General features: G+C 54.5%; 7 protein-coding genes across 7 annotated transcripts; 3 read left to right on the top strand and 4 right to left on the bottom strand.

Moving 5' to 3' along the window:
* Positions 1 to 543: 543 nt before the first annotated feature.
* INS49_015688 (uncharacterized protein) lies at positions 544 to 1,128 on the bottom strand (the record flags this gene model as incomplete). Its single annotated transcript, XM_043176367.1, has 2 exons — positions 544 to 909; positions 985 to 1,128. The coding sequence occupies 2 exons, from the start codon at positions 1,126 to 1,128 to the stop codon at positions 544 to 546; spliced, it is 510 nt and encodes a 169-aa protein (XP_043019822.1).
* Positions 1,129 to 2,987: 1,859 nt separating this feature from the next.
* Positions 2,988 to 3,422, top strand: INS49_015687 (uncharacterized protein; the record flags this gene model as incomplete). The annotated part of the gene is made up of 2 exons (XM_043176366.1): positions 2,988 to 3,353; positions 3,417 to 3,422. 2 exons carry the CDS (start codon positions 2,988 to 2,990, stop codon positions 3,420 to 3,422), a joined length of 372 nt encoding a protein of 123 aa, XP_043019821.1.
* A 452-nt stretch (positions 3,423 to 3,874) lies between these two features.
* Positions 3,875 to 4,765, bottom strand: INS49_015686 (uncharacterized protein; the record flags this gene model as incomplete). Its single annotated transcript, XM_043176365.1, has 1 exon — positions 3,875 to 4,765. The coding sequence occupies one exon, from the start codon at positions 4,763 to 4,765 to the stop codon at positions 3,875 to 3,877; it is 891 nt and encodes a 296-aa protein (XP_043019820.1).
* Positions 4,766 to 5,001: 236 nt separating this feature from the next.
* INS49_015685 (uncharacterized protein) lies at positions 5,002 to 5,610 on the top strand (the record flags this gene model as incomplete). Its single annotated transcript, XM_043176364.1, has 3 exons — positions 5,002 to 5,215; positions 5,382 to 5,525; positions 5,594 to 5,610. 3 exons carry the CDS (start codon positions 5,002 to 5,004, stop codon positions 5,608 to 5,610), a joined length of 375 nt encoding a protein of 124 aa, XP_043019819.1.
* A 1,360-nt stretch (positions 5,611 to 6,970) lies between these two features.
* On the bottom strand, positions 6,971 to 9,949 carry INS49_015684 (uncharacterized protein; the record flags this gene model as incomplete). The annotated part of the gene is made up of 1 exon (XM_043176363.1): positions 6,971 to 9,949. One exon carries the CDS (start codon positions 9,947 to 9,949, stop codon positions 6,971 to 6,973), a length of 2,979 nt encoding a protein of 992 aa, XP_043019818.1.
* Positions 9,950 to 16,672: 6,723 nt separating this feature from the next.
* Positions 16,673 to 18,464, top strand: INS49_015683 (uncharacterized protein; the record flags this gene model as incomplete). Its single annotated transcript, XM_043176362.1, has 4 exons — positions 16,673 to 16,928; positions 16,999 to 17,178; positions 17,251 to 18,341; positions 18,420 to 18,464. 4 exons carry the CDS (start codon positions 16,673 to 16,675, stop codon positions 18,462 to 18,464), a joined length of 1,572 nt encoding a protein of 523 aa, XP_043019817.1.
* A 77-nt stretch (positions 18,465 to 18,541) lies between these two features.
* Positions 18,542 to 20,479, bottom strand: INS49_015682 (uncharacterized protein; the record flags this gene model as incomplete). Its single annotated transcript, XM_043176361.1, has 2 exons — positions 18,542 to 19,441; positions 19,667 to 20,479. The coding sequence occupies 2 exons, from the start codon at positions 20,477 to 20,479 to the stop codon at positions 18,542 to 18,544; spliced, it is 1,713 nt and encodes a 570-aa protein (XP_043019816.1).
* Between the last annotated feature and the right edge of the window lie 4,263 nt (positions 20,480 to 24,742).

Below are 24,742 nucleotides of genomic sequence, written 5' to 3'. Positions count from 1 at the left end.
GTATCTTGTACCTCGTATGTCGTAATCCGTGCTTCGTAATTGGCACGGCTCAAAATAAACGGAGTAAATTACTATGAGAAAAAGTATAGCTATCAAGGTAACGTATGATTCCGTCACCTTCGGAAGATGGGATAGCACGGAGCTGACTTTTCCGGCAGCTTGTGTGTGTGTGTGTTACGGGTAAGTGGGTACAGAGGAATTTACTACACAGTTGCTCGTCTTTTTCACGGACAGATCATCGAAAGTCGACACTTATGGAGTCATAACCTGTCTCAGCTGCTAAGGGACATGTTCGTTCCGTACAGACTGTAAGGGTTTCATAGACGCAAACTATTAGTGAAGACTTCCGGAGAACAGCAGCATTTGCTCGGTGTTCATGGCAAGTGCGGCTCGTAGTAAGCAGATGTACACAAACACCTGTTCTAGATTCTAGCTGCCCTTGGTATCAAGTCTAAAGTTCTAATCTAATCATACACTCGCCGAGTCGAGCCCAATCAAGCGGCCCTGCCCGTCCCCAAACCATCGAAGCCCCCAGTCACTTCATCAGTACTGCTGTCCCCCGTTGCCCCCATCATCCCACTCCTCAGGAACCCAATTACTATCATAGGCCCACAAGCTCGGGTCCGCCTGCTGCCCATAACCTGCGGATCCGCCGCCGGAGGCCGGGGTCCCGTACGAGGCGTCATAGGACGAGGGCCCCGCCTGCGCGGCCGCCATGCTGGCGTAGTACTGCTCCTGCGCCTTCTCGGCCTGGAGGCTGTCCATCTCGGCCCGGAGCTCCGAGTAGGCGGCCGTGAGGGTCTGGTTGAGCATCTCCGCCTCCTGGACCTGGGCCTCGAGCTCCTGGAGGCGGTTCTCCCGGCGCTCCCTGTATGCCCTTTGGGAGGCGCGGTTTTGTGTTCGGCGTCTCTGTGGCTGCTTGTTAGTATCCTATGTCACTCCGTCATGGCCTATGATTTTGTTTAGCGTATCGAGTTGACTCACTGATGCGTGCTCCTCCTCTTTGTTTTTGGAGTCGCCCCTCTTCTTTTTGGGTTCCTTTAGTTTCTTGGACATGGACCCGGAGGTGCTGTTCTTGAAGGGGTCACTGCCGCCGCCAGACCCACTGCCATACTTTGTCGAGGGCATGTCGATGTGTTAGTCAAGGCGGTCTCGTCCGTCCAATTATGTTTCAGGTGCGGTATTCTATAGGGCTGGTGCTGCAGATGACTTGTCGTGGAACATTACCTGAGCTCATCCTCGTTTACAAACGAAGGCGTACACATTTATACGAAGCCGGTGTAAACAGTCATCAAGTTACCACTTTCGACCGTCGCACAGCTGTTCACATCTTACCGTCCACCTGGAAGGGCGCAGAAGCTTCCAAGCAGGCCCGTCCTATGTCTACGGACCACCACGATGCCGCTGCTTACGATGCAGTGTTGGGCTGGAAAGGGCTTTGACTTCGGGAAAGGCGATCTGCCGTGGACCCGAAAATAGAGCTTCCAAACGCCGTGATGCGGCCGAGTCCAGATTACGGGTGGATGACAGTCACCTTATGGTACGGAGTTGGAAAAGCCATCTCCCTTCTTCCGCGGCGTCAACGGTTGCCCTAGCATGAGTAACCCAAAACAAGAGAGCTCAGCCTCCAGGCGCGCCCATTCCATGTGACCCCTGCCCACGTTTCAATCTCACCAGCGAGCGAGCCGGTGATAAGTAATCCGCCAAAGGACTCATCCTCAATGACGTAGATGTCGTTTTTCCCGGGTGTCCGCCATCGCGTCCAGCGCGCCCCGGGATGGCTTGGTGCAAGTGATCGAATGGGATTTGAAAACGCATGCATGCATGCAGGACGTATCCAAAGCCCGGCAGGGTTGGATCGGGCGGGAAAGGGGGGCTGATTAGGTAGCCTATTGCCCGGCTCGCCCAGCTAGCCCACGCCCAGCATAACCACGCAAGCGAGATCTGGTTTTCTGGGCTGCGTGTGCTTACGAGCGGTGAATCAGCTCTCGATGACTGACAAAGCGAAAAACAGCCGACAGATCCCCGGCGAGCCCGTATTTGTGAGAATTTAGAATTGGGCAGGTGCCACACCTCTCCTTCTTGTAATTATTATTCCATCACTGCCCAAGACTGTGGCGCTCGCCATTTGAAATTCCCACGTGCCTCCGTGATGCCCACGTGCGCATACAGGAGCGCGGTCAGATCACTAAAGTTGCCTCAGCATCAACCACTGCCCTACGTACGGGGTAATTCGTTAGTAAGGCCCGGCGCACCTACCCGTCGATAACTCGGGATTCAGCGATCCTGCAACACAGCGAAAGAGAGAACAACTAAACTTTACAAGAGCGGTGAATATCTAAAGCATGACCAAGAAGAGACCAATGCTCTTTTCCCAATTCCCAATTATTGCAACTCTGAACTGCATTTTCACCACTGCTGCACTTGCCGAAATCCGGTTGGGTAAGTAAAGAGTACGTATTTCTACCCACACGAGTAAGCGAACATTAGTCGGCGGAGCTGACGAGGATGATGACAGAGAAGCTTTGGTCTCGCTCGGTTTGAGAGGATAAGACCGGATCACTGGCATGCTCACCTGGACCCGGCGTTGAGGTGGAATCCGCAGCAAATACGAAAGGATGCCCCAAGACAGTGAGCAACTAGACAGTGAGCAGCCCGAGCCAGCAATCCTAGGTACGTGATAGGGAACGGATACGAAACAGTTAGATGCGTCTTCTGACCATGTCCACATAGTAATCTATTTATGAACTTGCCGGGGAGAAACCAGCCGATAATTTCGTCATATTGCTTAACAGTTCCGGCCAGCACTCTTACTGTCCAGTTCATACAGGGACTCCGGCGGGATGTCAACCATGGAGTGTGACTGCCACTGCAAATCGGTCGGGTCTCGGCAGCCACACACTCTCTCCGTCCGCTACTTTCAGGCACTCTGAGGATGGCTCACGATTTGATAGGATCTCGACACAACACCGAAAACAAAAGAACCCATGGCGATCCAAGGTCATCCCGACGAAGATGGTGTGGTGGAAGGCATGCCCAACACCTTTGATGATTTGACCCACGCAGAACTCAATTCCAGGATTCCAGATGCGTCCACGGCAATGGAAAACCATCTGTGGTCCGCCATGTGCAACCCCAAACCCCCATCCTACGAACTGTGCACAGCAAAAAAGCGTGGAGGAAAGCTTGCCAGTCCAGGGTTACCCAAGCCCACTCAGGGGTCCCGCGCTGGAGAGCTGGAGAACCAAGCGGCATTCCGAGCCCGCGCTACGCTGGCTGTCACCCACCGCCCCCAGCGGGCCAAGCCGTCTGCGAAGCTCGATTGGACGCCATCCCGGCGCTGGAGGAGTAAGGTGAGATTAGATTCCAACAACTCGTGGCTGGTTACACGTGGAGGGCGGAGGCTTATGCCGCAGGTGTAAGTAGTCAGCGGCCGCCAGCGACGCACATCCCAAGGGGGGAGAGAGGAAAAGAAAGGTTTGACAGTAAGCCGGTATGTACGGCAATTCGGAGACGGTCAGAGGCGGTGGGTGAGATCTTTGAGCCAGCCCTACTCGGCCCAACCTCCGGCAGATGGCTTGCAGGCGTCGTCATGCGGCTGTCGTGCGCCCGTCAGCCTGGTGAGCGCGGAGCGGATCCGCATGATGAGGCTCAAGAAGGTATGTATGTAATTACGGCAGGGCTCGCCCTAAATCCGCCATTATTCCCACGGGTTCCACGAGCGGGATGCACGGAGCGGAGGCCATGGAGCGAATATACAAAGGAACCCAAGGCGTGAGTCACCGTTCGCGTGGCACAGAGCTTGTGCAGGCAGACACACGCTCACGACACCTCTTCAGCCACGGCCTCATGATGCCAGCCTCTCATTCAGCTCTCACTTGGCCCTCGCGGCGCCCCCGATGTCCTCGACTGCGTCAGGTCGGTCCCACGTCTCCTTCTCCAGGCCCTCAACGTCCCCTATTAGTTCCCATATGCGCCTCCTGGCACGCACCTTCTCCGCCTGCTGCTGCTCAAACGTATCCTCCAGGACATCGCGCATGAATGCCGGCATCTCCGTCTTCCTGGCCGCGCGGTAGTCATAGATGACAACATCCTCCTCGACCCTGGCCGAGACGCGGCGGTGCCTGTGCGAGAAGACGACGGCGTCGAGGACGAGCGACGAGGGCGAGGGCTGTGAGGAAGGCGCGTACCGCAGCCGGTGGTAGACGGACACGCGGTCCGGGTAGGTCATGGGGAACTTGTAGTCGACGCGGATGCTCTTGAGGATCAGCCCCACGGAGCGCGGCGTCATGAGCTCGGCCCACTGCCGCGCGCGGGCCGGGTCCCCGGCGCGGGCGGCGAAGTTGGTGGCCCAGTTGACGCGCGACGACTCGGCCCAGCGCACGTACTGCACGTTGTTGACGTGCCGGAAGCTGTCCTGCTCGCCCCACACGACCTGCTGGCCCTCGAGCCCGGGCCGCCCGCCCGTCAGGAAGCCCTCGCTGCCGGCGCTGAGCCGCCTCCATTCTGCTGCCAGGGCATTTAGGATGCCGCCTGCCCGTGTGACCTGCGCCGGCGAGCAGCCGAACATTATGCACTTGCCCAGGCGGGCGTGGAGGTCGGAGAGCCACCGCTGCGGAGGCGGGTCTGGGATCGCATCGGCGGGGGCTGTGGACGAGGTTGACAATGGGCGGGCGAGCTTGTGTGGTAGAGCTGGGGTAAGAGCTGGGCACTGCCAGCCTCGGCTGATGGTGGACAGCGGGCGGAGGCGAGGTCGGGGAACCATGGTGACAGGGAATTATGTCGTGCTATAAAGACATCGAAAATGGCTGTGGCAGCTGCACCAGGGGGCCGAACTCAATGGGCAGAAGACAATGATAGCCCAAAAACATGTAGTCCTAGTCAATTGAGGCAATTGGAAAACGCAATGCCCGGGCTTCGTGTCGACCACAAGGCGTGCTTGAGTGGAGGGGGAAACGGTAGACCGCGGCCCCTGTTGGCCGATAAGATAAGATCTACGTCATGGCCATGGCCGAGGTCGGCTCCGCTTCCTCGACCTCGGGAGTGGTGCACTCGGTGCATGATGCTGTCCTTGCAACACATGCGAGAAGCATTGCTGTCCAGCGACAAACGAACTGCCAGGCCAACAATGCCCCCTCTCGAAGCCAATCGAGACAGAAAATGTCGGCTCCCATCAACCCAGAGCTGAGGAAGCAAGTCATTGCCATCTACAAGCGTGCGCACACACCCTTTCTCCGCCCATCTGCCGTACCCTACCTACCTGGATCTCAATCACCCACAACCTCCCACCTTCTCCTTCCGCCCACCTTGGATCACCAGCTACATTGCTCTGCATAAACGCAGAGAAAAGAATCAGCCTAACCTCGCAACATCCAACGCAGAACTACTCTACCTCGGCCGTGACTACCCCTCGGGCTACCAATTCTTCCGGCCGCGCCTGCACAGGGCCTTCATGGCCAACGCCGGCCTGCGCGACGAGGAAAAGATAAAGGACGGCATCAAGAGGGCAGATTTCGTGCGTAAAGGTAGGCAAGGGCCCGGCCTCGATGTAGACGGTACGGAGTCAACACAGCGGCTGACATTGTATGTACAGAGATCGAGGCGCTGTGAGTTTCGTCCATCTGCCAATCCGTCTCCGTCCGTCCCATCTTCCAGGGAAACCAACCCCTCGAACCGCACGACCTTCATCCCACCTTCCCGCACCCCCCAAGCCGAAAACACGAACACACACACACACACACCATACAGGGGCCGATACCCCTTTGCGGCAAGTGCCAGGGCAAGAGCCGCGAACGAAGATCCCCCCCTCGCGTCAGGTGATGCGTGACACCCGGCGGCTCGAAATGTCGATCCGTCACAATTAAACGCCGCGGGTCACATCTTGCTCGACCCGCACCACGACGCACACGCGGCGCAATGCAACGCAAACATGCATGCATGCAGGATAGCAAGGACAAGGCTGGAATGCAAGATCTGGATCTTTACTCCCACCTGGGACCGGCAGATCACATTGTGCATACATACAACCCACACCCTCCCCAGTGTCTCGATGTGGACGAACGTACATATGCACACACATTTTTTTTATATACGTACAAGCGTGCATGCATTCAAGCATGCGTCGGCCCCCATAATACCGCCGCTGTGGCATGCCAGTTCGTCCTGTCTTCTCGGCCATCAACACAGACAATGCACAATGTTTCTCTCTCTGGATACATGTTCAACCGGCAGGGCAGGGGATTACCGCCCTGCTCAACCCACATGCAAATAACACACGCAAATACGAAAAAAGCCGCCTACACGACGTGGCCAAGCGGCCGGGCCAGACTGAAACAGACCCAAACCCTCCCCCTCTCCCCTTGCTTTCAGTCTCCTGCCTTCCTCTCACTCCCTTCTAGTTGTTCAAGAACAAGGTATCAAATGTGACGAGCACGTAGTAGAAAGATGCGCTGACCGCTGCCGTGATTCATTTGGTGATATATAGGTACTACCTCAAACGGTATCGGACACTGAGGAAGCGATACGGCGAGGCGTGATCGAGCTTCGGACTGGTGCCGCGTGGGCAATCGGGGGGGGGGGGGGGCGCGTAGGCGAGTGGTGGGGTGGGCCTTCTTGATTCGGGAAGCAGTATAGCTACTTCCAAGTGTGGGCGTCGAACTGGTGCAGCCGCGAGGGTGAGGTAATGCAGGGTGGATAAGTAATAATAGATAGATGATGAGCTCGCGCATATGTGTTTATTTCCCAACAGTGGCGGGTGGATGGGAAAAAAGCAAAAAAAAGACACCACGACGTCCCAAAAAATGAATCGAAAAAGCCCGCCCACAAAGACACACCACAGGCAATCTTTCTTATAATCTTCCACTTCTCCATCCGTCCTCCCTTCTCAACTGAGAAGGAGAGGAATGAGAAGGAGAAAGAGAAATTCCACCACCTCCCCGTTCCCCAATTATGAATAGATCAAAGCCCCGCCTCAAGGAGGAGGGTCCTGCCTCTTGCGCGCCCACCAGGCGCCGACCTCGAGGCACTCGCCGCAGCTGGTGCCGTCGCGCTCCAGGAGCTCCTTCATGAGCTTGCCCATCCACGTGTCCCACTCGTCGGGCTTCTTGCCGCTCATCTCGCGCAGCGCCGGCTCCAGGCCCTCGATGAGCTGCACCACCGTCTGCAGCGCCGTCTGCCGCAGCGCGAGCTGGCCCGGGCTGAGCGCCTTGCCCTTCTTGCTGCCGCCGCCGCCGTCGTCCCCGTCGCCGCCGGCCGCGCTGGACCCGCGCTTGCCACCGCCGCTGCCGCTCCCGCTGCCTCCGCCCATTATGGCGGCGGCGGCGGCGGCGGCCTTGCCGATGGCCTTGCTCGTGTCGATGTAGCTCTTGCCGTCCTTCGTGACGACGCCGCCCACGCCCTCGCGCTCCCAGCGGACCTCGGACAGCGGGATGGCTAAGCGCTTCGAGCCGCGGTTGGTCAGAAGCTGCTCCTGGATCATGAGGGCGCTGACTTGGGCGCACGGGAAAGTAAGTAGCCTGTGCGCGTCCATGTACTTGCTCACCCACCCGTTGTACTCGATCAGGTAGTTGTTCTGCGGACCCGACAGCGGCGTGTTGTTGTTGATCACGTACGCGCCCAGCTCCGCAACCTCCTTCTCGTAGTCGACCTTCTTGCTGCTCCCGTGGTGGGTGGTGGCTGGTGTTGCGGGGGTCGTCGGGGTGCTGGCGTCTTCGGCAGCGGCTTTGTCCGCAGCTTTCCCGTCGGTTGAAGGCGCCGAGGCCGCGCTGTCTTCTGTGCTGGGCGTCGGGGGCGGTGCGGCGCCGGGCCCCGTGGCGGGCGTGTCGGGCACGTGGGGGCGGAGCATGCGAATGGGATGGTCGCACTCCCAGACCTCGAGGGCGCCGCCGGGCTTCAGGATGCGCATGAAATCATCGATGATGAGCGGCAAGTGATCCGTGTGCACGGACATGGACATGTCCTTGAACACGATGACGTCGAACTCCTCCTCACCAAAGGGGAGCGGCAGTATCCGCAGATCATGCTGCACAAAATTCCACCTCATGTTCTTGTCGGGTGGCTGCTCGGCCCAGTGGCTGGCGGAGGCGGACGACGAGGTCGAGGTCGAGGACACGCGATCTTTTGGGCCCCCGGGGGGACCCGTCACTTGCGGCATGCCGGCGATGCCGCCCAGGGCGGCGATGTCGAGGCCGGTGAAGTGGACGTTGGGGAAGCCCTTGCGCGAGTAGTAGGAGTGGCACATCATGCTCCAGAAGCCGTAGGCGCAGCCCACGTCGAGGACGCGCGTGGGCGGCTTGTTGTTGAAGAAGGGCGAGCACAGCGGGCCGCCGAAGAGCTGGAAGAGGAGGAGGGTCCGGAGGGACTGGCGGTGCAGCTCGTGGAGGTCGACGGGCAGGGGGTAGGCCAGGGTCGGGTCGGCGAGGTAGGTGCGGCCATTGCTCTTGGTGACGAAGGGTCTGCTCGGCCGGGGGAGCGACCCGGTGGACGAGCCGTCTCCCTCCCTGTAGGGCGGCTCGCTGGACATTATTGTGCGGCCGCCGACGGACTCGGCCACGCTTTCGGTGCGAGAGGAGATGATGCTCTCAGTGCCGACCATGGTGGCATGATTAGACTGTCTCCGGTCACGCTTGCGGGCAGGGGGGTCATTCGCGGAGGGGGTCGAGGTCGGGGCCGAGGAAGATGCCGCATTGGCCCAGTGGGTGCTCGGCGGGTTGCGGCTCAGCTCGTGGTTGTGCACCAGTCTGTGGCTGGCACCGCTTTCGGGGGTGGCGGTTTGGTGGTGGTTGTGGTGGTGGTGTTGAGGGGAGAGCTGGTGTTGTGCGCGGCTCCGGGAGAAGGAAAGGGGGCTCCTGGATTTCTTGGAAGCGTCGCACACCGCGGTGGAGCTGGGCTTCAAGGAGGGGGGTCTGCGATGCTGCGATGAAGGGCCTGACGTTGCCGCTGCTGACAGAAGAGGAGCCGTAGCCGAGACGGCAGAGTTGTGGTCCCCCTGCCAGTCCCGGTAGGATGCTCCGTCTGCGTATGACAGGGTGGAGGAAGCACGGCTCATTAGAGGCCCCGGGTAGGACGTGGAGACGCTGTCATCATATCCGTCAATCGCATCACTGGCCTTCTCTGGCGCTCGCCGGGGGGATGATGCTGAGGACGAGGGGGCGGCCTCGGTCGGCAGGGCGGGCAGCTGCTTGTCCTGGAAAGTAGCAGTAGCGGCAGCAGCTGGAGCAGTAGCAGTAGCAGGAGCAGTCAGAGACGAGGCCCTGGAGGTGGCCGTCCCACTGCGACTGCCAACAGCCGCCGAAGTAGAAGCGGGTCTCTGCTGGGCCCTGGGCTGGGCGGCGTCTCGATCTGGCCTGCCGCTGGCGGTGTTGGTGGTGGTGGTAACAGTAGTAGCACTGCTGCTGTTGCTGCGACCACTTCGGCTGCGACTCCGGTGGAGGTGGCTGGCAATGGTTGCACTGGCGGGGCGTCGTCGGTCGTCGTGTGTCAGTGCAGACGGGGCGGACGGGGCAGGCTGTGACGAGACACGCAAGAGCAGCTCGTGTGGGAGGAGGCCTGGCGACCGCGAGCTGTCCGGACTCATCAATGCCGCGGCGCAGCCCTGATCCCTGGACCTGGACCTGAACCTGGAACTGGAACTGGAATTGGACCTGGACCTGGGGCTGCGGCTGCGCGGCTCGGCCTGGTTGGCGTGGGTGAGGGGCGGCCTGGAGTGTCCAGGAATCCGCAGACGGCTCGTCCTGGTGGAGCTGGGCGACGGCAGCGGCGGGCTGGCTGGCTGGGCCTTTGTCGAGGGGTTTGCGGGTGAGGTTGAGGTGGTCGTGGGCGTGGTCGTGATCGTCTCTGGCGGCGGCTGCGGCTGCGACGTGGAAATAGCCTTGGGCTTTGACCTCGCCGCCGATGCAAACTCGGCCGGAAACGGCGTCTTGCTGGCTGCAATGCCCCAAGCGTATTCCATCTCTCTTGTAACGCACACTACTATCTCTCCCTCCTTCTCGAACCTCAAACCTTGCCCCGGCCGCCCGGCTTAAGCTTCTTTGTGCTTAGAGGATCAGATGCGCCGATGGGTGGTACCACTTGCAGCAGACCCCTCCTCTTTCTCACCCTATCTTTCTCCCCTCGACTGCACTCCCAGGCGCCCTGGCGGTCGCCCCACACCTCCCAGATATTCAAATCAGTCAATGGTCCCCACAGTCAAGGTCTTCGCGCCTGGAGATTTCTGTACCCGTCCAGCCCGTCTGGGCAGCCTGATTGGGCTGGGAAGTGGTCGTCCGCTTGCCCCGACGAGGCCCGTGGGTCGAGGGGGAGTCGCTTTGGTAGTCGACGAGGATAATCCCACGTGCTGCCCGTCTTCTTGTTGTGTGACCGAGCGGTGGTGGGCACACTCAATGCAGTCAACTCAGTCAGGCAATTTGATTGTTCTTTGATCCGATTCCTCCAATCCTGCGCCCGTGCTTGTGCCTGTGACCGTGATTGTTCGTATGCCTTTTTTTGCCTTGTTTTTTTGCGCGTGTATCTCGGTCGCTGTCGAACTCTGCTGCTGCAGCAGGTGCACTCCGTCTGTTGGCCGCTCTTGCCTGTCTTTCTTGTCAGTCGTACGGGCGTGCCTGCTTGCTCGCGTGCAAGTCAAGGATGATTTGCGATTCATGCAGCCCCCTCCCCTCCCCTCGGCTGTTTCCCTCCCTGCCTCCCGTCAGCAACAAAAAAAAAGGCGTCGGTGCCCTGTCCCGGTCTGCAGGCCGTCAGGTCCCAAAATTGGACTCCGGGCTGCCTCCCCGGGGTGGGACCCCTATAGCCTGAGTGGTGTCACTTTGGTGATCAATCGGCTATCGTTCCTTGCAGGCTGCCAGTGAGTGGCAGGCTGGACTGGCCTCTTTTTTTTCTCAGGCCCTTCACAGCGTCGTCGGCAATCTCTTCCCTGTTCGCCCTTGGGACCTGGTGGCCACGTGATGAACCGTGCAATGCGCCTTTCTCCCTCTCGAGGTGTTGGTGGCTGGATGACGGACGGCAAGGAAAATGACGAGACGATGGCAGATGATGCAATTGGGCCTGATCGATTTCGGGTGTGGAGGCCTGCTGCTGATCCGTATATCCCTCAGGGTTGTTGCATATATTCAGACTCAGGTTCAGGGCTGTAGGTTTCGGATCCATGACCGGATGTCCTCATGTCCATCCAAGCCGGGCCAGTTTGTTGATGGTTTGAATCCTCCCACTTTTCACACCTTCATGCTCCACGGGCCCATGCCACGGTTCCAGTCCGAGGGTTGCAAGGTTGGCCGCGATGGCTTGCAGTGCACTCGATGGACCGTTGTCCGGCCGGCTGCACTGCGCACTGCGGGGTATCACGACGGCAATCTCGGTCTATCTCCTCGAATCGTACATGATATCGAGCAGGCAAGAAAGGATAGCGTTCGAGAGTAATGTTATAATGTTGCAGCATTAAGGTCAAGGGGTTGCGGCCGATGGCGAAATCGATCCAAGCAGGAGGTTATCTGGTATTATAAGGGGCCAGAGGAGGAAGTGGCAACAAGGCATGCGCCGCGGTGACACAAAACCAGAATGAAACATTCAACAGACAGACAGGCAGACTGACTGCATGACTGATGACTGACAGCAGCTGTATCCAGCGCTCAGGAAGAGGGGGGAACAAAAGGTCCTTTCTAGGACCCGCCTGGATGGTAAGCACATGCGCATCCTGCCTCTGTCCTATATATCCGAGGCGGCCAATCTGTTGTGGCAGCCCGAGGGCACCCGGCGTGTTGTCTCACCAGTCACCTCATCTACTACCCAGCCGCGGTGCTTCTAGCCCTCCCTCTTGTCCTTGGCCCCCATGTTGTGACACCCTCCCTCCGTCGACGTGCACCACCTGCTGTGCATGCCCGCGCAGTTACGTACTTGCCGACGACAGTCTGTGCCGCCTCCTGCCAACCTGCCAACCTGCCAACCTGCCAACCTGCCAACCTTGGAAACCGACGCCAGACCGTTGCATTGGGGGAGAGGGAGCGCCAGGAAAACAGCCTAGCCAAGCTCTGCCTCTTTTTCCCTCGCCCGGCCCCTGCAGCAGCTGCCACATGAAAGGAAGAATCGAGCCGGAGCCCAGAGCCACAATAGAGTAGTCCGAGTGCCAGAACTAACAAGAAAGGAATGCCCCGCTCCGTTATGGTCGCTTTCCCCCTCCAGCCTATTCGCGCTTGGCCCCTTTCGGAGAACAGCTGCCCATAGTAGATATCCGTTGGTTTTTGGCTCTGTGTCTGGATTGACTGATTGACAGCAGTGTCTAAGCTAGCCTCACGCTTGTGATTGGGCGTCTATAGTGTCCCGTGTGTCTGGTATTGTCTGGCATTGTCTATCGGTACCAAGGTATGACGAACGTTGGTTGGCACACCGGTCGGTGCGGTGCGGTGCAGTGCAGTGCAGTGTGTTGCTGTGCAGCGCGTGTGTGAGAGAGCATGTGTGAGTGAGTGTGCGTGGTGCGCGCGATCCTCGATCCTCCCCGCCTTTTGATTATCGTCGCATGCGTCCGAACCAGCGTCTGCGAGCCGTTATTCTTAGGTCCGCCCTCCCTCCCCACGTCGTTGGGGACTCCGACTGCCTTGCCTGCCCATTGCCATGCGCTCCCTGCATTGCCCAGGTGCCTCGTACCAAGTCAGCGTACGAGAATCACGAGTGCTCGGGACGAGTGCTCGGGATAAAGCGTCCTGTGGGATGAACTCCGAAAGCTGACTTGCGCGCGAATCCCCGCGGAGTATCGGAGACATGGCACTCTTCCAGACGTCTCGTGTATGCGTCCCCCGTTGACGATCCTTCAACAGCAGCTGTCGTCTTAACTAACGCAGGGGTCCTCCGTTTGACAGTCCAACCGGCCGGACGGATGCCAGTGAACCACTGTGGTTCTGGATGGCGTTTCATCGATCTACGGAGGATCTCCGTTGGCTCTGCTACTACACAGTAGTCCTGCCCACCTACGCACCAGGCAAGCTCGGTCCCTTTCTCTGGGGTCGGCCGGATCTCGGAGAACCTCGGCAGTGTCTGCCAGGGGCTTCTTGTTGTTCCTGGCCCTACGGCACATTCCCACGCAGAACCACCTGCAACGAAATGGTTATATCATGGCGATACTCGAATGATCGAAAATCGACTCCAGTGATAAGAGGTGTGGTTGCTTCTTTACCCAGCACGGGTATGTCCGTCGAGCGGGCGGCCCATGTACATGGGTGCCTGTTGGCACAACCAAAGCGAGACTGAGCCGGAAGGGCGAGCCGACCGCGTGCAAGCGGCGTCAACGCTCGCCAACGGCACAGCGAAGGCTTTGGCACTTGCGGACCGGTCGAAGCGCGATATCAGGCTGTGGCGATAAATTCCGAAGAAACGACCTCAGCGCGTGAGAGAACCGCGACGCCCCCAGTCCCAAGCGGCGTCTGTCTCGGAACACGAGATGTGCGGCCTCGGTCAGTTGGTCGGTCATCAGTCACGAAGGTCTGGCGCCTCGGTTCTCCAGGGCGAATGTCCCGAGCGGGACGAAGTCGTCACATTTTCTCCGGTGCTCTCACTAGAACTAGTGGGCTTTTCATACAGTCGGCGACCATGCAATCATAGCAGTTTGTCGGTGTCTGCCCCCTGGCCGCTGCCCTCCGACGGTGTCACTTCTTGGCTGAGTGCCTACGGAAGCGGCTCGAAAAGTACAAAATCGTGGCTGGTGTCGCTGCCGTCAGTTAGCCGCCACGATTCGTCATTGGCCCGCCCAGAACTCGTACCCGGCCGGTCTCGAGAATCAGAATCAGCACTACTGTTGTACCCGCCGAGCGTCAATGGAATCTTCACAGTACCGCGCTGCAACCTGTCCCTTGATGTACTACAACATTGGCAGCAGGGGTAACGCGGATGGCTCTTTGTTGAGCTCAGCCAAGACTCACTTTATCTGCATCGTAGCGAGAATCAAAGGGGTTGTGGGTGGGTGCCGCCCTATTCTGAGTTCGAAACGGAACACGGGACAGTACGACATTTGCTCGCCGTGAGAATGGCCTCTACCAGAAATTGCCTTCTCGTATTCCATGTGTGACCCATGTCCTCCCATGATGGGGCATTTCCGAACTGGGTTGATACACCGGAAACCGATATTGGGATTGTTTCCTAACTAATTCGACTGCGCCAATCTTACTACCCGTCTTTCCGGGCCTAAGCAGGCGAATGTAAGACGTTGACCTCGAAATGCAAGATGTCTCTGCCTCTGTGCGTCATGCAAGCTGATATCACAGGGGCAATCATTTACCAGACTGCTGCGTATGACTTGCCCCGATGAAAACCGGCTTTCAGCAAGCCGCTTGCTCAGCAGGAAACACTGCTACGCTTGCACGTTGAACATGTGGTGATTTATTGCCGCTCCACCGTAGACGTACATACCCGGAGGGTTGCAGTTTGATCGGTGAGAGGAGGCAAAGATCTTGAACGGTGGTGTATTCTCATAGCTGCAACGGAAGGGGTTCATCCTTTGCCCACTTCTATTCTTCCTCCACTGGCGTTGTGGGAAAACGCTCATCCGACCCAGCCCTTCATTAAGCCTAAACATGCAAACAATCTGGCCGTTCATGCCTTCGAACAAATTCTTCTGGATACGGGCACTGAGGTAGATCCAGGCGTGAAAGTGAATTGAACTACATTCTCTGCAATTCCTATGGCAGGAATTAGGTTCGTCCAGGATGCAGTGCGTAAATTACACACAGAAGCAGGTATGTATGAGGAAGTGGGCGTTAGTGCTCTGGCATGTGCTTGCCAGGAAGGGATTGACCAATAGACGGTGAGTAGATAAATTTTCCGATCCCTTCTTTGTGCAGCAGTCAGTTATTAGCGTCACATTTGATGTGATTGAGAGGTTTCATGTGAATATCGTTGCCAGTGCCAGCCTGAGACTACAGCCATCTATTGGAAGACAGAATAATACTCAACGCGAAGGGTAAAGAAGTAAAATACCCTTTCCTAATACATGCTTTTCCTTAATTTCTTGTTGCGAGGAATTTTTTGCAGGGAGACGGATTGTATTCGCAATTTGTTGAATAGATCAGGTAATTTTGAATCCAAGCCGTCAATCTCATCCGTCATTGCACTTTTGTGGCATGGTAAAGGTGTGTTTCCGATGATTCCGCCCATGATAATCAAAACGCTGACGCCGAGGTGGGATCTCTCGAGCCGCAGGGCTTCAGACAAGGTTTGAGCGTCCCCTTTGACTATGCATGCTCGGATCAGGAGAGCACTCTACTTGTGAAGCACTCTACTTGTGCAGCATGGCGATGACCGGGTGAATGAGTTGTCGAGGAGGAGGATGTTGGCGTGAGATAAACAACTCCTCAGAGATCTCATGCCTTGGCAAACACGTGGTGTCCATCCTCGGCCAGGGTAAGGACGATCGTTATACCTGTGCCGTTGGCTAAGCATTCTGTGATGTATACGGATTTATGCGACATTGAGATGGTATGGGTCGGTTGAAATAATGGTATTTAGGCAGTATGTGGATGATGGAGAATCGATTATGCGACATACTTGCACTTGACAACACATCGGCTGCGTCTTTCCATTGCTCACCAAGCTATACCTGGTCTTGCCTCCCCACACCCTCCTTCGGCATTCTATGCAAAAGCTCTTTAGACGGTTCAATTGCACAAAAGCTCGTATTGGTTCGTTTCTAAATCTTCCCTGAACAAGGCATTCCGGTACAAATCACATGGAAGACGAATGCCTAGCATGTGGAGTACAGAAGCAAGGAGGTGAAAGCAATCGGCGAGACTTTCGCGCAGGCCATCGTGAGAGTGTTCATCAACGACCGCAAGACCATGGGATACCCAAGGCATACTGTCCCGTCCACAAAACGGGCGACGGGGAAGCACAGCGGGTCGGGCCGAATATTCATGGTGCGGGCGCTGCTCGTAAGAAGAGGACAAAGTGCAGCTTTCTTGTGCGCGAGCAGGAAGGTGCCTGGGGGAGAGGCCGACGCCACAAACTAAACGTATTATGCTGCGTGCACAATTCCATACCGATTCACCCTATTGCGCGTTGCTCGATAACGGTTTGAATCTGCCAGACGAACAAGATGTGGGTGAACGAAACCTCACGCGGCTGCAGTGCCAAACCTAGCCTCCTAACCAAATGTCATCCCTTCGCTGATGTATTCAGCCTGTGTCTGAGATACCTACTGCTTGCAGTGACGCTTGATCGAGATTCTCCTTTTGCTAATCCGAGTAATCTTATGAATGCGAAGTTCTTGAGCTTGCGGGTAGGGGAACATTACCATTCGCGTTTTCGTGAGTAAGACACCCATATCCCTTGCGTGTCTTGTTTCCGCGCAAGCCATCTGCTTTCCGCATAAGCCATCTCCGCGAGGCGTCGAATTCTGACTCAAAGTTGACACAAGGAATGCATAATATTCTCAGACTATTTACTTTTGTTCACCTCGTACCCCGCCTCTCAGCCACAAGACAACGCCTGAGTTCCAGTACTTGAGGGGCATGCATGGAATGGCTGTCCCTTCGTTCCTGGAGCGACTGATTTTCTTCCTTACCCGCGCCCCCTCTCCTGTCGAGCAGGTCCAGTCGCTGTTTTCTCTTCCTCTTGTGGCCCTTTCTTTCCCACCTCACGGTAAACACGCCGGACCAAAACAATACAAAGGTTTTCCGCTTGTACTTCATTTGGCAAGATGGCCGTGCTAGCAACTCCTTCAAAAGGGCTGTCAATATTCCAGAACCGACCACATCCTTCTATCTCTAAGGCGTTCTCAAGAATAGCCATCGTTCTTTTTGTGTTGATTCTCTTTTCACTGTCGGTTGATCGGATCCGAAATCTGAACTGTCACGATGGCGAGCATCTGGTGACACAACTACTCAACCCGGAACCATTTTCGGCCGAGGTTGACGAAAAACCAGCATCAAATTTCCAGCAAGGAAATCTTCAAAGTATGCTATCGGTCCTTTTGAACAAGGAGATCCGACTTGGTTTTGGACACTGAATAACAGCCAATTACAGAATTATCCCGTCAACAGATCACTGGAGAGGACACAGCCGGTGAACTTGCCGTTCTTTGCAGCCAAGGAAACAGGGTGTGGAACCCGAATGTCATTATCGAGTGCCCTGGTCTAAACGGCGGCTTTGGCAACTGCCGCCTGGACCTTCTTCATTGCATCCGTTATGTCATTGAAGCCAGAGGTAAGCCGCTACGACTGTTTTCACTGTCTCTTTGGACATAAACATGTCCCCGACATTAAGTACTTGCCATAGTATCAATGAAACTGCCAACGATCAGCCGTCGCAGCGCTGACGATATCACCAACTTCATGACAAGCGATCAAGTGGGGCTTGAATATCTGATTGACGAACATCATATGCGGAGGACGCTGAACAAAGACTGTCCCAAACTCGTCATCCATCCGGCAGATTATGAAGACTCGCGACTGCGCCGTCTGCCCGCAATATCCCCCGTCCTCGACCTGCACATCGACAGTCATCTCGAAGAAGGCATGCCCCCCGAATTCGCTGTGCCCACGGCCCCGGAACAATGGCCCCCTGCCTTGGACAAGTGGATCGAATCTTCAACCGACGGCAAACCGCCATCTGCCGAGTCGCCAGTTGCCTTCCCACTTCGATCAATCATGTTTACATGGCCCACGTCGTACGACCCCCCTTCACTTGTCCGCCATTTCAGCGAGCTGGTACGCCCGCTGGACGACGCCAAGATATTAGCAGCTTCGGCACTGCTAAACATGCAGGAGCGATTCGGCACCCACATAGCCTTTCGCACCAGGAACGAGCCTTCAGTGCATGCCAATGCCTTCGTCGGGATCCACTTGCGCGTCGAAAAGGATGCGACCGACTTCCACTGGCTCTCATACGAAGACCAGATCAACTATGTGACGCAGCGACTGCGAGGACGTCAGGGCGGCAGCACACGCCATGCAGCTACGGACATGCCAGACACAGACAAGATGGTCATTTACGTCGCATCCGGTGACGAGCCCGGCATCGCTAAACTGGCCGAAGACGTCGCGCCTATCACTGTGGTGACGAAGAACGACCTCCTCCCGGAGGATACACCCGCCGGCGCTGCGCTCCGCAACATGGCCTGGGATCAGCAGGCATTAGTAGACATGCTGGTTCTTGAGCACGCCGGCTACTTCATCGGTGTGCGTGACTCCACCTTCTCTTGGCACTTGGCCATGCGGCGGGCAGCAGCTGTGAATTGGGTTGTTGGCGGATTCCCTGAGAATTGCTGGCTGGATAAGGAGCAAAAGCGGAGGAGTGGATGCAAATCGCTACTGGCAGACAACGAGGAATGGCGCGACGATCTTAGTGCTTTGGTTGGGAATGGTCATGTAAGAGTAGAACCGCAGTTGGCAAGGGTAACTTGGCCATGATATGTTAGGATCTGGCGTTTCTAACAGTTTTTTTAGAAAGAGAAAGTCAGACACCACTTCAGCACACGTTCCCGTATATGACTTAACTATAGTACTGATCGTCCTTTAGTCAGATGCTTCGAAAGAATTCTTACTACGGTGTTCAACGAGTTGCAATCTTATAGTCTAGCATCATCCTGAGTCGCCCCTTCTTCAGACTCATCTACGTGTTGCGATGAATCAACAATGCGAGACCCAACATCGGCATAAATGCAATAGACCTTCTCTTCGCGCCCAGAGATGTCATACCAGCCCAGCCGGAAGACAGTATCTCGACCCAAGTGATCTCTGATTGTTTGCAAGTCAAGCGACTGGGAGTCGACCGAGCGCGAGAGCTCGATCAGGTTGCCGTCAGCAAGAAGTGCGGCAACATTAGCGATCGTATTGGGACTCCTTGGAACCACGCCGCATCCTCCAGCCAAATGTATGAGATACCAGTTCGCCAGAAGGCAGATGAGGGCTCCGACAAGCAGGCTTTGAAGGACCCGAGTTGAGAACTCGTTTTGGACCACTCGCGGGCGGTCCGAGGGTACTGAGCTGGTAGCATTATACGAGGAGGTGTCGTTGGTGCCTGGGACTATCTTGTACGTCGAGTCGCGCCTGGTTCTGATGTTTTCTGGGACGTGGTATAGGTTTGCAATGCTCTGAGCGGCTATGATTCTGTGATGAAACTTGATCGCCTCCGCCACAGTCGAAGCGTGAGATTTGTTGCCGAGCATCTCCAGTGGGATCGCATAGCGTGATGTGGTAAGTAATGTGTAAAACGTGTCGAATGAACTATCTCCCGTATTTGTGGACAGTCGTGGGAGGCCGTCATAGGGGTCGTAGGCCGTCGTATCATTTTCTGGTAGGAACCAGCCTTGCGCGTCCACACTACTTGCAGCCGACTGATGCGGTATTGGGGGCCGGCTCGGTTTTATGATCAAATCAGGACCAAATAACACAGCTTCTACCTCAACAGTTTCCACGGACTCGTTGCAAGCCAGTGCTGAGACGTATAATACCTCAGATGAATCGCCCTGCTGTTCTACTAAGCTTGACCACTGGCCCCAGGCCCAGAGTCTCTGACTGCACCCTTGACACTTTCTATTTTTCCAACTTCCTCCACCAACCGCAAAGTAACCGTCAGGAACTCTTGGAGTAATCCATAAGTTCCATGTACCACCGAGCACATCCGAATGACATTCCTCCGAGTCAATGTGTAGCGAAACTGGAGAGTCGTGCCACAATGATAAGTTACTGACGTGAATTTGGGAGCCATTGAAAATGCGGCATTGTGCAAAGGACGATCGTACAGCGAGAAGAGTAGTGCTGAACTCGATGGCTGAAGTATTTGAGTGGGCGGATAGGAAGGTCCGGTCCACTTCCAAGGTTGGTAGAATCAGATCCTCGTATGTGAAAGATGGATAAGATACATTGCTGGCTAGGATGATGGCTGCGGATTCCAGTGAGTGGTCTGACCATCCAAATTTGGCAGCGGTACCTTTTGTATTATACCATATTGGCCTGGCTACGATCAGCTCGGTTGATCCGTGTCTGGTGACGACAGCGGAGGTGAAAAGGCCGGTAGAGAAGATTGTCAAGAAGGATGCCAAAGTGACCGCTAACGTCGATGCTAGTGCTTCGAAGCTCTTCGTCTTCAGTTCTTCGTAGAGTAGCAGAAAAGTATGTTTGTTGACCAAATCGAGACTAAGAGATGATTGGAACTTTGAGCCTCTGGCTAGGTGAAGCAGTGGGACCAAGGAACGTGTATCGAAGTCTACTGATGAACAGTACATCCTGATTAGAGTAAAAATGAGACCAGGTAGTGCGGTCCACAAGTAGCTGAGGGCCTTGCTGTTGAGAGGGACGTCGCCGAGTCCTTGGCCGCTTTTGGACAGTCTCAGCGTGACTTCTAAAGAGACAATGGTAGCTAGCAGTATTGTAGCTGATGTGAGGCGAACTGAGGACTTCAATGTTGTGGGCTTGAAGACAGAGTTTTCTGGAGGCGACATCTCCAGATCGTCGTTCGGTAGGAGACGCTCTTCGACGAGAACTTCGAAACTGCCGTTGTCCATATCCCAACAGCTTCTGTAATGGCACCTGTCAAGCACAGCTTTTAAAGTGTCCCTTCCACTGCTTCCTATGTCGCTCAAGGTCCCAACCATAGCGCAGCTCGACGACAAGCACATTACAAGGCCTATAATTGTGGTAGGGCTCTGTGGGAGTGCTAACTTTGTCGAAGCTCTAATGATCCAGATTGATATGCCCATCATTAAGCATGCCACGAAAATACCGGTCATGAAATTTGCGACTAGTCCCTGCACTGAGATTTGATTAGCTGGAAATCCCGGTCATCGTTATACTAGTGTAGTACAAATTGGACTGATTTACCTAGAAATCGACTCGTCACCTCATCTACTGATCCCGTAGAGGATATTGACGCTGGCTGCATGAGAGAAGTATGTGCTAAAAGGGCGCTGTATTGCTGATAATAATTCGAATAGAATTCTGTGAGCCCTTTCGGGTCCTCGAAGATCTCAGTGAGCGTAGGAGGGTTACCAGACCTGTTCGCGAATTGATATGCACGCCATCCCCATGGATCGAACCACACGGTCTGATTAGAGATGTTCGCCCCGCACGAGCTGAGTTCTTCCCACGATTGAGTGATTCCATCGAGATGAGTTTGCATGATATCCCAAGGATGGACGTTGCTGAGAACGCCGGAGTTGCGCCCGGATGATGATGATGGACGGAGAAGTCTGTCTGGTCCTTGTGCGCTCAGGTCTAGCGGCAAGATCTGATATGTCGGGGTGCACATCAAGAAGTTCGATTTCGCGATTGTGAAAATGCCTTCTCCTCCACTGGCAAGAACGGCGGCGATGATGCCAAACCTCCGGTCATCGTTGGAATCAGAGCCATTGCATGAACCGCCCATAATATTAACACTCTGGGCTCCATCCACGGGCTGGTCGAGAATGCTATTTATAAAGGTGAAATTGAAAGTGCATGAGCCGGCCGCGAGTGGAACATAATTGCCAGATGTGGAATTCCAAATCCAATCATTCACTGACGAATTAGCTGGCTCACACTCAAGACCTCCAATGAAGCCATCCACTGTAGTCTTGAGAGTCGAAGGCGTATCGAGTAGATCTGATTCGATAAGCTGATAAGCATATGTATGAGATACTCCTTGTGGCAGGGACGTGTTAAAGTTCATTATAGCGCAAGTCGCAGTTGCCAAAGATCCATTTGCCATAAGGCCGTCCGGGCTGTCAATAAATTCGCTTTTCAGACTCAGGCCAACATTAGCGCACTTTACTCTACCTACCAGGGGGAGGGGGGGTTTTTGTCAACATCACACCACGATGTCAATGGAATAGCGATATAATAGTGACATGCAATCAAGGTTCTAACATGCTTTTTTTATTTATATATTGCATTATTTACACATTACTAATATATAAACATTCTTAACATATTATAACATCATGTTAACCTTAACATTATGTTAACCTTAACATTATGTTAACTCTTAATATAGAGGTAAAAAAAAAAACTTTTTTTTTTCCTCATCCCCAACCCAACTACTTATTTATTTTTTACTAGCTTAACTATTTACTATAGGAGGGTTTATAAAATTACGGAAATATTTAAAAATAGAAATAAGTTTAGAGTTAATAAGGTTTAAATTAAAGCTTTTAATATAGATTTATTTTAATATTGGCTGATATTGGCTAATATAAAGTTAATCTTAATATAAAGTTAATATTAATATAATTTAAAGCCTTAATATAATTAACTTTTGATAATATTTTAATAGTATTTTGCTAGTATTGCATTGTAATTCCAAAATTTTGTTTGGATCTTAAAACATGATTGCGTTGCGTGACCCATACAAAGACCCCCCCTCCCCCTGGTAGGTAACTGGCGACAAGGTGATGAGAGATGTTGCAAGCACGAGCAGGACTCTAATAAGGAGCGACGTCACTGTAGCAGCTGCTACTGTGTAATCCTTATATCGAAGGGCTGAAATCATCGATAACGGCTGAAATTGCGATATGTAGTCAAGAAGAAGTAATTGACTGGCCACGGTGTTGTCCTGAGCCATACTGAACCAAGGTGCTGTAGTTTTGGTCTGAATCTCCAGTCGGGTCCAGAACAAGGCGACAAGCGTCAGGATAGCTGTTGGACTATACGACCAGAAGACACGATGTAAAGTGTCGTGGTCTCCGGACAGGCCTACGTGACGATTGGATATCGCAAGCACCGCTTGCATACTGGCGAGGCAGGCCAAGAAGACGACTGAGAACGCTGCCAGGGAGGCATGAGATAGGTATATCGGCCGCCAAGACGATGGCTTGATCAAGATTCTGGCTGGTACATCTCCGATATTTTTCATTTGCTTGCAGATTGTTCAGAGGAATGGCTTCGAGTGATGAGGAGATCCGCTTTTTGGATGTCCAGATCCTGGTCCAAGCCGGGAGCCGCATCGTCGGGAAAGGTGTATCGAGTTTGATTCAACCTCTGAAGGCGGAAATGGATGAATGGTGATACTTCTGCAGCAGCAAGAAGTTCAAGGTGATGAGTGCTGAATGACAATTCGAAATATTGGCAGCTTGAATGGGATTACTACATGAAGGGAAGGCGAGCCAGAAGTTGAGGTGGGAAGTGGGAAACTTAGGCACCAAGTTTTAGGACCTAAATGATTTCCAAACTGTTACGATGCACAGAGGTTTCATGGAATTGAGGTCAGCAGGTCTGTGTTGTGTTGTGTTGTGTGCTGTGCTTTGTTGTGCTGTGCTGTGTTGTGTTGTGTTGCATAAGCAGCTGCTTGCCAGACGACCAGCAAGGAGGTGTCTCAGGATATTCTGCCTGGGCATTTCTCTCACGCAACAGTGTACCTGCGTAGTCCAGCAGCACCTGAGTGGCAGCTGAACGCAGTATATCTCACCAGAGGCCCCTTTGATGACGTGGTATCCTCAGCCGCTGAATTAAAACGGTACCGTACAGCAGACAAAGCGTTGTGAGAAGAATTGAGGCGAAGTCTTCAGGCCCTGGCCCCTCTGGGAATCACATACGTTGTGACATCACAGCACATTGGGGTTCTCCGTGCCCTGTTTTACCTATGTGTGTTCCTTACTGGCCTACCTAGGTAATTACGCCCGTATGGAACGTGGAACGAAACCTCCCAGCCTCATTCCTTCAAAAAAAATGTTCAAGTGGCTACATGTGTTCCAAGTAAGTCACCGTGATTCGTGAGTCAGCCAAGATCTCGCTCGACCCCAGGTCAATATTCGTTACACGTTGCGAGCCAAGGTAGCGGCTGCCTAATTCTCAGATATACAAAGGACACTCCAATCAATACTGTACAATTGATGTGTCCTAACGGAAAAAAGGGTTGGGGAGAGCCCTGCTCCTGATATCAATCTGTCGCTGCTTATGGTGGTCACGGATGGGTCAGCCTGGCCTGCTCAGGCGAAACCCGACCGTGATCTATCGCGTTCACAACGCGAAACATGGAGGCTGAAATATGCCTCAATAATCCAATTCTGGGAATGATCATCGTAGACTGGATGTACGGGAACGGGTCGCTTCAATCAGTCGCTGGAAACCTACGGCAGAGCCAGAGAGACGATTCCGACAACAGAATTGCCTTGCTCGATGTCCACACGAACATTCCTTTAGCTATAAGACATCTGTGGTTGCGTTCGTATAGATTTGACTGGTCCAAGATTGGGACTTTTTTCTTCACATCCTCAAATTCCGTCACATAGGGAAGGCGGACTTCCAGTGTTTCCACTGCGCGATACTGCTTCAGGATTGGGTCTCGTATGAATTGCAGGATAATACCAGGCGGTGGATTCTGGACTGTGGCGCATTCTTTGTACAGCTTCGTGGTAAACACATCAACACCAAGGTAGAGATGTTGACCAGTGGCTGAAGAAGTCGATATTCTGATGACCCGACACGACCGTCCCATGAGAATCAAGAGATCTCCCATGCGAATATGATGGCTGGGAATAATGACATGATCCAGGTCTTTTCGAGGTCCTGTTGGTGCATTTGTTCGAGATTGAGAGGAGGGCACGTCCGTTTCCCCAAAGTCCACGTTGTTCATGGCTGGAAGCCTGTCTGCATCTTGAGAATCATGAGTATCGTGGAAGTCTGGTCCAGGATTTATTATCAGCCACACATGCAGCTCTCCTAGCAGTCCCAGTGCGACCTTACTGTCTTCATGGGGATCATCCATGGTGTGCATGTGAAGTTTGGTTTGCATTTTTCGAGCAGGGAGCACCAAAGAGCCAAGAGAGTAAGTCCATGAAAGTGAACCAGCACTC

Source organism: Diaporthe citri, assembly GCF_014595645.1.
Source record: "Diaporthe citri strain NFHF-8-4 chromosome Unknown scaffold_9, whole genome shotgun sequence".
Lineage (NCBI taxonomy): Eukaryota > Fungi > Ascomycota > Sordariomycetes > Diaporthales > Diaporthaceae > Diaporthe > Diaporthe citri.
This window is presented reverse-complemented; position numbering and strand designations above follow the sequence as displayed.